Source organism: Manacus candei, unplaced genomic scaffold (assembly GCF_025592945.1).
Source record: "Manacus candei isolate 608988 ecotype Guabito, Panama unplaced genomic scaffold, ASM2559294v1 h1tg000026l, whole genome shotgun sequence".
Taxonomy (NCBI): Eukaryota; Metazoa; Chordata; class Aves; order Passeriformes; family Pipridae; genus Manacus; species Manacus candei.
In genome coordinates this window covers 5270421-5287320 of record NW_026138074.1, presented here as the reverse complement: position 1 = coordinate 5287320, position 16900 = coordinate 5270421, and the positions used below count along the sequence as shown (strand labels likewise).

Sequence of the window (16900 nt, the reverse complement as noted above, 5' to 3'; positions counted from 1 at the left end):
CTGATGAACTGTGGCAAAAAACAATGTGCAAACAAAACCCTCTTCCCCTTCCCTACAAGCTGGGTGGAATGTGCTGGTGCAGGAGGCAATGAAGGAAAATACAACTCAAAGGTAATCAAAATCCCACCAAGAAAAAACTCCCACTGATTTCAACAGGCTTTAAACAACAACAAAAAATAATTTTCTTTCCCCTTTGCCTCTCTGTTCTTTGCTGCTTCCACATATCTCACCTGATGCTGTAATAGCAGCTGGTGTTACAGCTAACAGCAGAATGCCTCTTTCCTGTATTCTGCTCTCTCCTTTCACTTAAATCTAGTAACAAAATTCACCTTAATTGCAACCAAGCAGCACAAGATTTCATATACTTAAAATGGATATAACTCCCTCTCTACTCCCCAGAGTTTGGCTTTACCCTCCAGCTGGTTCCCTTAGCAGCTTTGCTGTTCCAACAAAACATTTTAATAAGACCCAGTATCTACAATATCTAGGTACCTGGCATTTACATGTTAAACATCACACTTCAGATGTGCCGTTTCGTGATGTTCCTGAAGAAAATGGCCTTTTTTAAAACTTAATTTTTTTGGCTGATCATCCCCAAGGCAGCACTTTCCTTATTACTAGAAAGAATAAAATGAAAGTTTTGCAAAAACACTTGACTGCAGCATTTGCCAAGAACAACGGAGTTCTGGTTAAGGTGCTTCCTAACACTACACATGACAAAACACTCTTCAAGAAAGGTACTTCAGAGGTCCACAGGTTTTAAATGTTGCACAGTGCTAATGCATGTGGGCTAGAAAATACACATATGGAAGGCTGAGTATGGCACTTTTTTTATTTATTTAAAGAAAGGCCCAGTGTGTGCCTCTTCCTCAGCTTTTCTAACAAGAGATGAAGACTTAGAAGGCCTGGCACCAGCCCACCAGATCGAAAAGCCCCATTTCTTCATAAGTAGAGACAGGTTGATGCAAGAGGTTATGGTGGCAAAAGAATATGCCAGGGGTTGGCCAGGGAGAGCAAAAAGCATTGTGATTTCTGTCAGGCCCGTGCATGCAAACTGGAGTGATTTTTACTACTGTACAGGTCATGGGAAAGGAAATTAAGCAGGATAATTAAGACAGGAGAAGCAGAGAAGCAACATCAACATATGTTTAAACTAGTGGAAAGAAAGAGGAGAAATTACCAGTAGAACACTGTGAGGTTTATGCTCCACTGTTATTGAATTAAATGCTAGATGAAGGCCTTGTCTCAACACTCGAATTGTGCCATTTCTATTCAAATCAATTACAAACCTCACTGTAGTTACTCAGGTGCAAAGCTCTTTGTAGACAATCTTTTATCAATTTACAACAAGCTTAAGTGATTTAAACACATCCACAAAGGGTTGCAGCTGCTGAATTAAACCAATTTAAAAATTATTTTAAACTCATGTCATTTTGTCTATACGGAGACCAATAGATAGTGAATTTTTAAATGTATTAAACCTCAGATTCCCAAAGATAATTATGGGCAATAGTATTATGTTTTCTCTCATTTAAACACCATCACACATTTTTAAACAAGGATCATCTGAGCACTGATAGCTGAAATCAAGCATCCTCTACCACATCAAGTTATGCTAGACTGTGCTACTCTAATATTCTTCAGTTCAGGAAGTACTTTATTATTAATTTCTAAAACCATCCTCAAAAAAATCTTAACACCAAGCTTTATAACTTGTTCAGCTGCAGGACCACAAAGTTGGAAAGATTTTTTAAAGAGACTTGTTTATTCACCTCAAACCAGAACTGCTCTCCAAATAGCTTTCTAAACTAAGGTGTCTACTCCCGTTAATAAACACTGATGAATTGATTCTAATGATTTTTGGTGAAAAGCATGAATTGCTCCCAACAACCATGACTTTCTACTTCTGATTCATGATTTATTACCTGGATGTGTCCACAAGCAAATTTTTCTGCACCAATTTTGTCTGCCATTATTTCAGTAGAAGACTGAACATCAGTGATGCTTGGTAGCTGTGTTGAGGAATGAGGAGCTTTCATCTGACATTTTCCTATATGCAGCTCCACAACTTTCAAGATGTTCTAGTTTGTACAATCATAACATGAATTCTGCACTTGGCATTATCCTCTGTATAATTCCATTATTAAGGAAGCTTGGAAGTGAAAGATTTTTTTTTTTCCTTAAGGCATTTGGCTCTTATTTTACATGTTCAGAATAGGAAACTGATTTTCTGTGATCATAATCACTATGTGTAATCACTATGCAAAGTCAACTCCACAGTCACTAACATGGACATTTTTGTGGGGTTTTGTGTTCAAAGAAAGCACCACCACACACAGTGGAACAAATCAAAACGAATTACCTTGAAAGAAATCAAAGAACACAAGACGATGTGATGGGGGGGGGAGGGGAAAATAAATAATAAAATAAATAATACAATAAAATAAAAGAAAATAAATAAAGTAAAATAGGTGGAAAACATCTTTCCCTGTTGAGTTATTAGTATGGGTTGAACACAGTTTCCAGTAGGCACATTTTGCATCTCCTCTACAGAAATGTACTTTCCCTAGCTGTCATGGCAGTATTGTATCAAAGTCACCAAATCCTTCCATCTAACAACAGGAGTCTCTCATTTTCTTCCATTTGTGTGCATTTGTTTGATTGATTTTAAAGTAAGACTATTAAACCTTATTTCATACAAAAATTCAAACAACATATTTACAGAAACATTAATAAAAGCTTTTATTAGAACTGTGCTTTTGCTGCCACTAAATTTCATTGCCCAAGCTCTAAGATATTCAACAGGACAGACTTTTGAATGGTTTGAAAATGAATAGGCAACAATATCATTTGTTACCAATGACAAAGAAACACTTTACCATTAGTCAGTGTTCAAATAAATCACATTGTCTAGGCTTGTCTATGCTCAAAAAATTGTCTGATCTAACTCTGACAGTATAGTCAGAATGATATAACCTCCCTGTTGCAAGTAAAAGTTATAGCACAGAAATTTAAAGTAAACACCATATAACCTCATCCACACCACGACATGCAATAATTTTTAAATAAATCAGATTTCCAATCAAGGAAAGTTAACATTGGTAGTAAATTTTACATAAAAAGAAGCTCTGATATACACATTTTTTTCCCAGCTAATATGAATCATCAGTCCTTTTTGGTTCCTTAACATGTAGAAAAATGGTTGGGGAGGGAGGAAAACACAAGGTATTCTATGTACCACACTGCCATTTAAAGCAGCTCCTGTGCTGCATCATTAAGCTTGAACGCTGTTACCAAAAACAAGATCCCAAGTGGGAGAATGGAAACTCAGAAAAGTAGACCAAGACTGACCCTGCTGTAAAATCAGCCAGTACCTCTTAGAAAACACTTGATAGCTGCAAATTTCTGGTCACGTTTGCTCTGTGTTCATGAGCCAATTAAAAAAAAATCCTTCACTTGAAATGTCAGTTGGTCAGCTCATTAAAAAAAGCTTCACTGACAATACTAGAAAAGGGGCAAATGTCTAACTTGGTCTATCTCAAATATATTACTGGCCTACTTAAAAAAGAATAAGAAAGAACATGGTATTAAAAGCAACAACAACAAACAAACAAATCACAACCAACACAAACAAACACCCACCAAATAAAAATTTAGCCTTTTAAGAGCCAGATTCAGCAAAACTGAATCTCAAAATCTGCTGCAAGATTTCCTAAGCCTTATGCTAAAAGAGTATGTGAAACGGAGTCCTTTAGGAGCAACAGTGCATCAAAGTGTTCACATTAAAACACATACACACACCCTACAATACAGTAGCTCTGCTTTCAAATACAGTGACCAAGTCACAGCTGTTGACTACTGCAGGGATTGAGGAAAAATAGTTGCATTCCCTACAGATTGTTAAAGCTTTCCACTAAAGCAATAACTTTAATGGAGTGCTGCATCCAGCTCTGGGGTCCCCAGCACAGGAAGGACATTGATGTGTTGGAGAGAGTCCAGAGGAGGGCCATGAAAATGATTGGAGGGCTGGAGTATCTCTCCTATGGAGACAGGCTGAGAGTCAGGGTTGTTCAGCCCGGAGAAGAAAAGGTTCCAGGGAGACCTTATAGCACCTTCCTGTACCTAAAGGAGGCCTACAGAAAAGCTGGAGAGGGACTTTTTACATGGGTGTGAGTGACAGGACAAGGAGTAACAACTTCAAACTAACAGAAGGTAGGGTTACGTTGGCTGTTAGGAGGATATTCTCTGCTGTGAGGGTGGTGAGGCTGGAACAGGTTGCTCAGGGAAGTTGTGGATGCCCCACCCCTGAAAGCATTCAAGGTCAGGTTGGATGGGGCTTGGAGCAACCTGGTCTGGTGGAAGGATCCCTGCCCATGGCAGGAGGGTTGGAATTACATCTTTAAGGTACCTTCCAACACAAACCATTCTACAGTTCTCTAACAGAAAGGTTTTCCACTTTGCCTACAAAGAAACATACTGTTTTCTTCCTCTGGCAAACAAAATAAAACCAGGGACAACAGCAAGGACTAACTAGAAATATATTAGCCAACTAAGGCCCAGTGTAGTCCCAGTCCATACAAGAGAAATTGAACTGCATGTCTTCAGGACCTCCGAAGAGCCACAGTTGTGTACCCAAGGGAATGCCCAGACCTCAGACAACAAAACCCAAGCTATTGAATTTCAAAAATGCAGCCCTACATAAAAGCCACAAAATGAGCTGTAGGTGTAAACAGCACCAACAGCCATGCACCTTTTTTTTATTCTGCCTGTGCTTGGTATCATACTTTTTCTAAAAGCAGGCTGTCCCCTGCCATCTCAGGGTAGAACAGAGGTCAGCCTGACCACTCAAACAGCATTGACTGTGCAACCTCTGTAGCCTTCAGTTTTCTCCACTTTCTTCTTCCACAGGTTTCACAAAATATTTAAGGAAGCTACAAGGCTTCCAAATAGCATCTCAATGTGAAAACTCCTAAAAGAGAAGTAAATGGAAAAAAAAAAAATGCCCCCCTGCACAAAAGCCAAGGTTTCCGTGTGCTGGTCTCCGTGCCTGACCAAGGCAGCGGAGTCACTGTCCCTGCAGTTGTTAAAGACTGGACGCGGCACTCAGCGCCATGGTTTAGTTGACAACGCGGTGCTGGGTCATAGGTTGGACTCGATGATCTCAGAGGTCTTTTCCAACCTAATTGATTCGCTGATTGACTCTGCGAAAGCGCTCCCAGCAGAGGCCAGTGGCGCACCCAGGACTCTCCCTGACCGTGCCCCTAGGTACTCCGCCCAACTGCCCGAGGCAGAAGCTCTCCCACGTTCCTTGGCGCGGCCAATGCTGTTTCCACCGAGACAACTAAACATTCCCGAGAAGCGGAGCTAGCGCCCGCGCGCCCGGGGGCTCGCCACGCCCCCGCCCCGCGGACTCCAGCTCCCGACGTGCTCTGGGGCGGCGCGGAACATGCCGGGAACGGGAACGGCACCGCCCCGCCGGCCCACCAGCACCGCAGCGCCCTGGCACGGCGCCGGGGGGGCGTCTGGGGGCGCCCACGTGACTCGCATGTCGCGCTCCGATTGGCGTAAACAGCTGTCAGTCACTCCCGCCAACGTCTAGCAACGGGCACAACGTCCCCCCGCGCGTGCTGCCGCGCCGCTCCGATTGGCTGCTCGGGGCCGGCCCCGCCCCTCTTAAATACCTGTCGCTCCGTGACAGGCCGTCCCCGGAGTTCCTGTTAGAGGGGCGCTACCGGCGGGGACTGGCCCTTCCCCTCGCCTTCTCATGGGAGCCCCGCCCTCCCCCTGTAACTCCTCCCGCTCCGGTGGGGCGGCAATGTCAAACCTCCCGCTCGGGAGGGAGGAAGGGAGGCCCCGATCCGCTCGGGGCCCGTCCGCGGCCCCTCCCCTGCAGAGCCCCCCCGCCCCGTCGCTCTGCTCCTGGGAGCCGCGCGCGCGCCCGCCGCCTTCACCCCGCCCCTTCGCCCCCAGGCCCCGCCCCGCGGGCTCGCCCGCGCCGCGCCGCGTTCCCGCCCGCGGCGGGGGATGGGGACGGTGACGGCGGCAGGAGGCAGAGCCCGGGTGCGCCAGGAGGCGGCGGGCAGTCCGTGAGGAGCGCCGAGAGGGAACGGGCGGGCTCCGCCTCTCGCCGAGCCTCCCTCCCCCTGCCCTTCCTCCCTCTCTCCCCTCCCCTCCTCCGCCTCCTCCCCGCACGCGCCGGGCGGAGGGAGAGGCTGCGAGGGAGCCCCGGGTACAACATGGCGGAGCACTCGGCCCCCGACCACAAGCACAGACCCGCCGCCAACTCCGCGGCGCCGCTCCACAGCCGCGCCGGGGCCGCCGGCGGCCTGTCGGGGGGCCTGTCGCAGCCGGCGGGCTGGCAGTCGCTGCTCTCCTTCACCATCCTCTTCCTGGCCTGGCTGGCCGGGTTCAGCTCCCGGCTCTTCGCCGTCATCCGCTTCGAGAGCATCATCCACGAGTTCGACCCCTGGTGAGTCCCCACCGCCGCCGCCGCCGGGCAGGACGGGGCGGCGGGAAAGCGGCGCGCCATGAGCGGGGCGGGGGGACACCCGCACCTTCCCCCCGCCGTGGGCCCCCCCGCCCCACGCTCCGCCAAGTTGCGCCCTGCGGAGGGAGCCGAGAGCCACGGCCGCGCTGGGAGCCGGGGAGGGAGGACGGGAGGAAGGCGCTGCGGACGGGACACGCTGTGGCAGGTCGGAGGGAGTGTGAGGGGTCGGCGCCGCGGGGCGGGAGGAGGGAAGCGGTGCTGGGCGCTTGGGTGTCCCCGGCGGCGGAGACCGCGGGAACGGGGAGGCGGCAGTTCCCCCGGATCCCTTGGAGTTGCGGCAGGACTCTCCGAGGGGCGCGGGGAAAGTTGTGGCGCTGTCAGGGAATCGGGAGCCGGGCGGGAATCGGGGGTTGGTGGCGAAGCAGTTGTGCCAGACGTGACCCGCGTCCCGGTCGCGGTCCTGCTGTCGCGGCGCCGGTCCCAGATGTGCTGTGCGGCTTCCCGGAGCGATCTTTCCTACAGTCCTTGTCGGCCGGGGAGGGAGGAGGGTGAGGAATGCACTGCAGGAAGTAATCTTCATAAAAGTGACTTGAGGGATTAGAGCGAAATGGGTGACATTGATTTACTGCCAGGTGTTTCGAAGCTGCGTTTCTGAGCCCAAGGACTTTTGCTCTTTCCTACACATCTTAATTTTTCCAAAGATTGCTTTCCCTCCTGTAGAAGCCGTCTGTTCTTTTTCCCTGTTGGAGGGGACTGAAACCATTTTATGTATGAGATCAAGAAATGCTGCGCTCTTTTATTGCAGCAAGGCGAAGTGAAAGATGACGAGACTTGTGGGGCAGGTTTGGGTTTTTTTTAGTGCAAAAACGTGACAATGAATTTTTATACTAGTGGCTACTTCATCCTGGGAATCCGTGGGGTTTTTAGAACTTTAAGTAGGATAAGCGCCAAATGACTTTAGAATAATGAATTCTCAGGTTTTAATTTAAAATTTTATGTCTTGGGTGTTAATTGCACGAAGGAAGGAGATGCTTCGTTTTGCAATGCACGGTAAATATTCTGTGTTAAGATTAATCTGAAATTGTTGCTGAAATTTGTTGCTGTACTTCTCTGCAAAGCACGGACTCCACTTTCATAGTTTCAAAAGCACAACTTCCTCTTTTCTAGCTAGCTTTTTCCCCCTCGTCTCTCCCCCCCCCCCAATGTAATCCATTCACAAATCATGGCTCAGAATAGTCGATAGAGAACAAGGAATTGCTTTGTTTTTAAATGCTGTCTGAAGGAATAAAGCTTTGTGATGTGAAAGCCAAGTATCTCAAAATATCTTCAAACTGTCAAGTAATTGCCGATGATTTAAGTGTTTTTCTGCAAACACAAATGAATAGAAGCAATGCAAACTTTCAATTAATAAAGTTAACAATGGGGGGAGCATAAGTTAAACACATCTACAATGAGACTGTGAACCTGAGGTTGTATCCTGTGCACTGGTTCTCAGGCTCTTCTGTCTAAATTTAAGCATAAAGGCTTTCCTTTCTATCACAGAGGAAACTTTTAAGCATGCAACCTACATTTTTGTGCAACTTTATCAGATTTTTATAGTCAAGGCTCATCCTTGTTGGATAAATGGAAATTTTACAGTGTTGAGTTGCGTAACTTTAGTTATTAAGCCCTGAAGGACACTAAAATGGTGCTATGGGAGTTAAGTTCGTAGTCATGATACGGCTGTAAAGATAAACTCCTGGTTTAAAGCAATGTGTAAATTGATGCAAAGTCATCTTCCTGAGTACACAAACAGAAGGCATTGCTGCCCGTGCTGTTCTATGTACCTTTGTTAATTAGAGAATAGATGAAGTTGACAAAACTCATTGATTTTAATGCAGGTCTGTGAGAAGCAGTTGAAATGTCAAGAATCATGCCAGTGTTGTGTTGCTGCATGCCAGGAATGGTAGAGGCAAATGCACTTAAGTTAATTAGTAGGAAAGCAAACCTAAAATGGTAGAAACTGAGGGAAAACAAAGGGCTTTCTCTATTGCAGCAGCGTTATTGGTGGAAAGAGTAAAAAATGATGTTGCTCTCTTAAATAGTGTCAAGTAGCTAGGTAGGAATGGTTTTTCATAGTTGGAAGGATCTTACAAGTCTGAATGTAATGTGGGAAAGGAGCTTATGAAAATGGATTAAAAGCAGTGCTCTATTTTCATTTTTTAGCCGCTTCTTCAGCAGCTTCTCCAGGTAAACTGGATTTTCCTTTTTTTTCTTTTTTCTTTTTTTTTTTTTTTCTCCAGGTCAGTGGCTGTAGTCTTTCCTGGTAGAAAAGTTCCATGTTTTTCTCAATTTCTTTGGCTTTTTCTGTCAAGCTTGCATAGGATATCTTGCAATGTGTTGATAAGTCAATCACCTATTCTCTAGTATTCATTTTGTGATCCAAAAGGATCACAAAAGGGGAAGCTGAGGTATATCTGATAAAATGAGGAGCATTAGGCAAATCATTTATTCTTTTGAGTGGAAAAATATTGTTGCCTCTAAGGTGTAGAAAGCTTTCCCATTTACTTAAGCATCACTTTTCTGGTATGGACATATGAAACAGGATATCTAGGGTGGGAGGAAGGATTGGATTTTCTACATATTAATTGAATCAAATACAACTTTTTTTTTTTTTTTGTAACAGTCCTTTCAAGCTGCCTTTCTGACAATAAAATTAAGGTTTGATTCGGGATGGAGGGAAGGTTTGCTTGTTTTATAAAATCAGCCACTGAGACTCACTCAGGTTGGCATCTCTTCCAGAAATGACCCAAATGTAGTACTATAGGCCAAGGCAGTAGAGAGAGGACAGTGTTTGGTTTTGATCTTCGTTAAAATATAAAACATTCTTCCTGTGCAAGGAAGAAACAAACTGGTTTTGAGGTCACTGTGCTGTCACTTAAGAGCTTGTGACCTTTCATCATCACCAGGATTACTGGGGGTTTTTTTCACACTCTTTCACACTCTTTTGTGTAGTATGCCACTTTATTTCATTTTATTTCTCATGTCTTGTTTACTTTCCATACTTGAGCTGGTCCAAGGACTTTTTGGCAGCTTCTAGGTCAGGTGAGCTGATACAAGAAGTCGGGCAGCACTGACATTAAGCTGTGCCATTGACAGGCCAAGAACTTGAAACATGGATAGTGATGGTACATTGGAATGGACAGGTTTCGTGTCTGAAATTTGATTCATCTGTTGTGTGGTTTGGCAGCTGGGCGGACCAAGAACTTAATTTCTGTATTACGTACACATGAGTGCGCAGTGAAAGCTTTTCATGAAAGTACAACAGCGTTTTTAACTCAGTTGTCAAGTGAGAGCATTCCTCCTGTCAGATGTTGCCTTAAATGCCAGCATGGCTTCTGAACCAAGGCAACCAAAATTATGGAATGCCAACAGGGGCTACTTTCCATTTGCTGGTTTTTCTAAAGTGCAGCTCCAGCATGCCCATATGCTATTTCATTTGGCTGCTTGTATATGTATATGTATATAGAATAATCTATATGTGTAGTATATGTAGAAGGTATATATATCTAGCGGGACTGTTGCATTCTGGTACTGCTACTAACTGAAATTGTAACAACTTTTGGTACATCAGTAGTCTTCAGAGAGTGCTGTCAAAATAGCAGCATTCATTCTGTTTGCACAGTTCTTACAATTAAGTCACACGTGTGAGAACTGTATCTGAATCATTAATCATATCCCATGACGTTAGATCTAACTTCTGCCTTTCCCTGAGAATTTCAACATCTTGCTAAAAGCCAGATTAATACCAGATACCGTAGTGAAAGCTTTCTTAAGCTGGAATGCAGAAGCTGGTATATCTGAGCATGAGACCATCTCTGTACCAGTTTGCATGTGCAGGATGGCACACACCAGTGCGGCCTTTGTCAGGTACATTTGCCTACTTGTTCCTGCCGGGAATGTTGTCTCCTACTGCCCTGCCAGTTCCTCTCAGCACTACCTCAATCTCATACACATCTTTGCCTCTTCCAAACCAGCAGCATTGATCGCTCAAACCACCAGCTATTTACCTGCCATTAGGGTGACCACTGTTTATTGTACCTCACTGAGGTCATAATTGTGCTGGTGGCAAGTACGGGTTTTACATATGAAAGCAATGCACTTTCTCATCACTGATACCATCATCTACCGTTAGTGGGCTTTGCTGAATGGGGAGGAACTGGTGAAAATAAACATAAGGTCAGTGTCATTGCTTGTATTTCAGAGGCAGATAGGTTAAAGGAAGTTGAGATTTTTATCTGAGGCACTGTCAAAAAGACAGGTTTTGCTGCATTCAAATCATGTTTGCCAGATGGATTCTTGAGCTGTTATGAACTTCTTCCATTAATGAAAATATAATTTAACACCTATAAATATGACATGAAAGCTTCATTAAAATACAAAGTGTGACTCAAGTGAACATTAGAAGTGGTATATGGAATTGATCGATCACTGGAGGTTGTGTAAATGTACTATTTTAGTTGGGAGAGAGTAAGGTTGCGGGATTATGTTGTAGTTAGCTGATCTGATGGTTGCCTTCTGTAGTAGTTCTCCTCTGTCACCCACTGGGCAGTCCTGCTTTTTTCTTTGTGCTCACTATAACGAAGTCATAGTAAGTTGATTCAACAAGGTAAACTTCAAAATACTGTAACATTTTAGTTCCCTAAGCCTGTTCACCACCAGTTTTTCATATTACAGTTTAGCCTCTTATTTTTAAGGAAGCCTATGAACATTGGGAAGGAATGTAAATAGTGACTGACTTTAGAGGGTAACCTGGGATTCAGTGATAGAGTGAAGAAATGTATACATATAAAAACAGAGCGTGTTAAGACACTGGAGCAACAGGAATGATGAAAGAAGAGGTGAATGAGGGTGGTTAAGCTGGTATTCATAAGGAGAGGGAGAAAAAATCATGTAAAGAGGATGATAGTGTTGATAATCTCAATTAACAGTGCCCACCCAGGTAATTCATCTGGCCATGGCTTACGTGCTAATGACTCTTCTTGCTGGGTAAACAGACAGCAGATTGTACAGAAAATGTGTTCTTGAGGGGTGGCAGCCATTTTTGTCTCCAAACTGCTGTCTTGCTGGAGCTTTCAGTCCATCCCAGTCTTGTTGAAGGGGAGGGAGTACATGAATGTGGATCTGTTTAGGAAATATTTCCCACAGATTTTAAGATTGTTTTCCAAAACAATTCCTTTTGTTTATAATCTTAGACAATTTCCAGACCTCAGGAAAGTGTTTGATTCCAATCCAGTTTGAATATAATCACTTTGAATTGATTTTGAGATGTTGCAAATGTCATGAGATTAGTATTAAAAACTTGCTATACTGTCTTCATTCATAACTTTTTTGATTCTATGAAATAAGTACTCTATTACTATTTTATTGGAATTTTTTTTTAAAGATTACATTCTTACTGTTAACATTTGAATGATGGAAGTTTTTCATGCTCTAGTAATACTAATAATTTTAGCAGAATTTCAGGTAGCTCAAACTAGTTTCTGCCATTTTATTTTAGTAGGAAAATTATTCTAGCATAGTCTCTAAATCTGATTCAGCAGGGCCTGTGTGTTCACGGAAGGAAAGGTTAGAGATGTGAGAATAGTCTGCCAGGTTTCACCACTCCACCACCACCCACCCTTTAATGAGGAAGACCCAGATCAGACATCTCTTTTGATCACTTATTGCAGTATGACATGGATTGAGAAACTGTGTTAGCACAGGTTAGTCTAGCTTTTGGGGTTTCTAGATTGTAAGATATTGTTTAGCTACTTGGAGGGAGCTGTTTTGTAGCCAAGTAAATTTTTCTACGAGGTCAATATAGCATTAACAGTCAAGATGATGTGCAGTTGACTGTATTGAACTTCTCTACTGCTTGTGAAATTGGTAAATATTAGAAATTTAATGGAAGGAGGATAATCTGGAAAAAGAACATTGGACAGAGTTGGAGGCACAGCTGAGACTGCTTTGTGAGTGGGGAGACCTCCGGCTAGATTTGTTCAGTTAGATTGATGCAGCTGAAAAGCAGTTCACTGTGTGGCCTCATAAAATAGCAGTCATGTAGGAATCAAACCTCTGCTCTACTATTGTCTTCTGTCATCTTTATTTAGCAAGTAGTGTTTCTTTCCTCACTTGCACAACTTGTAATTGGGGTGAAAACCTCATCAGATTTCATGTGGGTGCAGTAATGGGGTTATGCATGACAGGTAGGAGGGGCAGTACTCATAAAACACATGCAGAGTATGGTTGAGTACAGACTATCCCTAGTCTCTGTGCAGTCTTCTTTTGGAAAACATAAGAGGTGAGACAGAATGCTTGCAAAGTGTTGACCCTTTTATTGATTTATGGATAGTAGTGTGAAACATGAAAAGGAAAAGATATCCGAATGTTTTATGTTGGCTGCGTCAACTGAACCATCTTTTTTTTTAATGGTCTTCAGCAAACACTCACAAACACTTGACTAACTAGTGCAAATGCTACAATGAAAATCCTTGAATGGACTTTTTTTGGCAGATATCCTATTATTTGAACCGCTTAGTATGTTCAGGTTTTAAAACGGAAATTTGATTTGATTGCATAGGGTTAGGGTGGTTTATAAAGGTTACCTTTTGCTTCCTAACATGACTCTCTCTCTAGTAGTCTCTGTTTTTGGCAGCCTGTAATCCTAATACTCGTGTTTTTAAATCTGTCTCATGTTGAACTGGTGGAGGAAGGGGAGAATAAAAATTTTACCCAGTACAGTTATCAGGAAAATTCAAAATCCTTTAGGAACTAATAGGTTTTGAGTGGGTTGGGGCTAGACTGAGGTTAGGGAGGTGTCTTTGCTGTTCCACAAGAATCTCTTCTGATTTAGTCAGGTTATTTTCCATTTAATGTCTGTCTGTGTATGTGTTGTAGACTTTCCTCCTTAATTTTTGAAAATTCCACTCTTGCAAGCCCTTTGAGGTATATTTGTAGTGACATTTAGGGCTGATCCTGAGGGCTTCTTTCTACTTAGCAAAGCCATTAGAGTGGCTGCTTTTGGAGCCTTTGGAGCCTGGACCCTGTAGCAGCATGTGTGGTGATGTTTTTATTATTATTAACTGTTTTAGCAGAACTTTTTCTGGCCATCAGTCTTACTACTTGCTTGGAGAACGAAGTAAACTTAGGACAAGTCTTGCTATTAGTCTTTTTATAGTATGTCCAACAGATAGACTTCATTTCCGGCCCCAGAGCTGAGCAGTTTGTGGTCTTCATCCAAGCTGTTACTGGGAATCAAACTGAAGTGGTTTTAATGTGTCTGGGCTTGAGAGGTACTGTGACATTGACCCTAATGCTGCACCACACCTTACATAAGTCGAAGCAGCCCGAGGAATGAATTTAAGGACATTGATACAAACAAAATAGATCAGCTTCTGTATTTTGCAACTTAGTGCTGCTTTCCCAGGGTAAAAGCTCCTTTGGCATACAGAGAATTAAATGCTTCCTATACTTCAGAAGTTCTTGCTGTTATGTGTGGCAGTATTCCTGTGCTTTAGGAAAAGAAATGGTCTGTTTTAAACAAAGAATAACTGAGTGTTTTTACACGAGTGCTTCTAAGAGCAGAAAGTGGTATTTAAAATGTCTGTCTGCTATAGGACACCGAAGTCCAGTATCATATGCTACTTTTTTAAGAGCCGATCTAACATAAATAACTGGGGTATGTGGACTGTAATGCTAATTACTTCCAGGTGTTACAATGCTCATCATATAATTTTCTATGGCAGTCAATTTATATGGGTTATGTTAGTTTGTTAGGTAAAGAGCACGTTAAAGTTCTCTTCAGCTGATAATCCTTGAAGAATTGCAAAACACCTTTTCAAAACTTCTCTCACTTAAACAAGCAAAATCCTTGGGGAAACTACATTGCAGTGGAGGATGTGAGTTTGACTTGATTATTGATTTTCAGTGGTGTTTTTAATGGAATTGCTGTTATCTTCTAGACTGTTTAATACAGTATTATTTACATTTATGTAAAATAACAGCTCACTGTATACATTGCCACTGTCTGTCCTGTTGTTTTAATATGGATTTTGCAGAAGGGAAAAATAGCATGTAATTATGTAATTTTAAACTGTTTTAGCACGTGTAGCTGGGTAGCCTACATTTTTTTGTGAGTTCTGCATTCTCCTTTTGTGACTATTATACATAAATGGTAGCCAACTTCTTTAAATCCAAGAAGTATAGCTTTATTAATTTTTATTCCTAGTTTCCCAATAGATGGATATGTTAACAAAATCTGGGTATGGAAACTACCTCTTCGAGGATGCAGCTGATTGGGAGGAATACTTGTGGAATACAATATGTGTGTGCTATAGACAGAGGATTTGAAAATACAGCAATACATTTTCTTGATGCAGAAGCAAAACAACAAATCAAGCCTTCTTGTCCGGAATACTTTTCTATATTTATCCATTTTTTTTAACTTTTTTTAGTAATCTATTGCATATGTTGAATGTGTTTCCTTCTTATTCTAAACTTATCCCAAGCAGCATTCAGAAAGTCAGTTAAGTAACTTAGAATTTCATAAATATTGTTTGAAATATTTATCTTGTAAAAGGCAGCTTCATCTTCATGGCTGAAATATTTGAGGTTGATCATTTGAGTATTAAAGGTCTTTAAAATGTCTTTAATTCATTCTCTGGCAATAGATAAAACGCCTTAAAGTTGCAATTCTTCTAATTTAGAAGGTCAGCAAAACAAAATGGGAGCTTTGGCGTTGTATCTATGTTAACAATGTAAGTAAATGGGCGTCTCTTTGGCTCACTTTACTGTAGAATGAGAACCATGAAAGCAAATGCAGTGTTGGAGTTTTCCAAGAAGTTGTGCAATGCTGCTGTGTTTTGACTATTTTATTCGTACTCAGGTTACGAGAACGATTTATCTAATGTCAGATGTCTGAAGTAACATTTGAAAAACTATTGCATGTGTCTCATAATTCATTTTACTCTGTAACAGTTTTAATCTTTCATTTGCCAAATAGAAAATGGATTATGGCACTGGAGAGACTACCTTAAATATTTGCAACGGTGTCTTAATTTGTGATATCTCAGGTAATCTACTGATAACAAATGTAATTATTTTCCTATGGCTAAACATGTTTAGGAGCCAAGGAATTTTTAGTGCTTTAATTTTGTATTCTACCACTGCTTCACCAATGCTCGCCCCACCCTCCCACAGTAAAGCCCAATTTTTGCTTGGCAGAAGACTGGATGACATGTTTTGCGTGAAATACGTCATGCTTGTAATTGTTTCATCACTGTTTTATTTTCTAGCTTTTCCTTTTGTGAGTCAACTTCAGGGTCCTTTTTTCTTTATGCTTCCAATGTACTGTAGTTTCAACACAATATACTTGGCTATGCTCATCATGGTTTTGCTTTGTGAGAGTATGTTCCATACGGTGCCATCTGCTGTCTTCTTTCAGGGCTACCTTCGAGCTGCAGAACAGCTTTAAATGTTAGCTGAATGGTACTTTTACCTGGGAAGTTAAGCAATGTTGTCCTCTGTCTCATTATCTAATGTGCTGTGCTGGAGTACCCATGGGTATCATTTGTGCATTGGAAAACACATGGAAGATAATTCCACAGGTTCCTTCGAGAACCTCCAGAAAGCTGCTGTGGCTGATAAGATGGGGGTTCAGACTGTTTTGAGTAAAGACTACCTCTGAATATCTACAGTACAACAAGCTGCTGCTGAGCTTGTCTTCACCAGTATAAATTTGCCATATTTGCATCTAATCAAGTGAAACGGTTCTCATGAATTTCCCATCATCTATTGGATGTTTCCTGGGATAGTTTTCTGCTGCATTAACAGGTTAAGGCAATTTGCAGAATTCTGGTAAGCGCAAGTGTCAGATCTGCAACTGCAGGCAGGGAGAGGAGAAACTCCCCTTTTCCAGTGGAAGAGAGCTGTTGTGTTGGCACATCTTGTACCCTGATCCTATCGCAAGTACCCATGAGTTCTCTGACCAGCAGGTCATGGGTGATTGAGGGGTGAACATACCAGTAGTTTCTGCTAAAGCTCTTTACTGTGCTGTAACTGTTCAAAAGTTTTACCATAAATAAGACTTAAATAGTTACATGGGATGTTTGGGATCTAGAGCTGAATCCCTTTTCTCAACAGGAAGGCTAACTCTAGTTTTCTAATTTAAATGCGCATTTGTGGAGAGAGTTGGGAGGGCATACAGTCTGGTGGGGATTGAAGCGTGAAAGGTCCTGGAGCAGGCCAATTTAATTCCTGTCTGGAGAGCAAGGAGAGAAAAGATTTAGGATTGTGTGACCTAATAACTGTCCCTCGATAACTTCTGCTAGGCCCTTCCTGACAGCTCTCACACATCCTGTGCATTACACCACCTTCCAACCCCACCTGAAGTGC

The 16900-nt window shown here is 42.6% G+C and overlaps 1 protein-coding gene across 1 annotated transcript in view; it reads left to right on the top strand.

The window, feature by feature from the left end:
- Positions 1-6002: 6002 nt before the first annotated feature.
- STT3B (STT3 oligosaccharyltransferase complex catalytic subunit B) overlaps positions 6003-16900 on the top strand; it is a 52661-nt gene continuing 41763 nt past the window's right edge. The window contains exon 1 of the mRNA XM_051788975.1: positions 6003-6469. Within this exon, the coding sequence (XP_051644935.1) occupies positions 6237-6469 (233 nt within the window). The 5' untranslated portion in view covers positions 6003-6236. The remainder of the gene's footprint in view (positions 6470-16900) is intronic.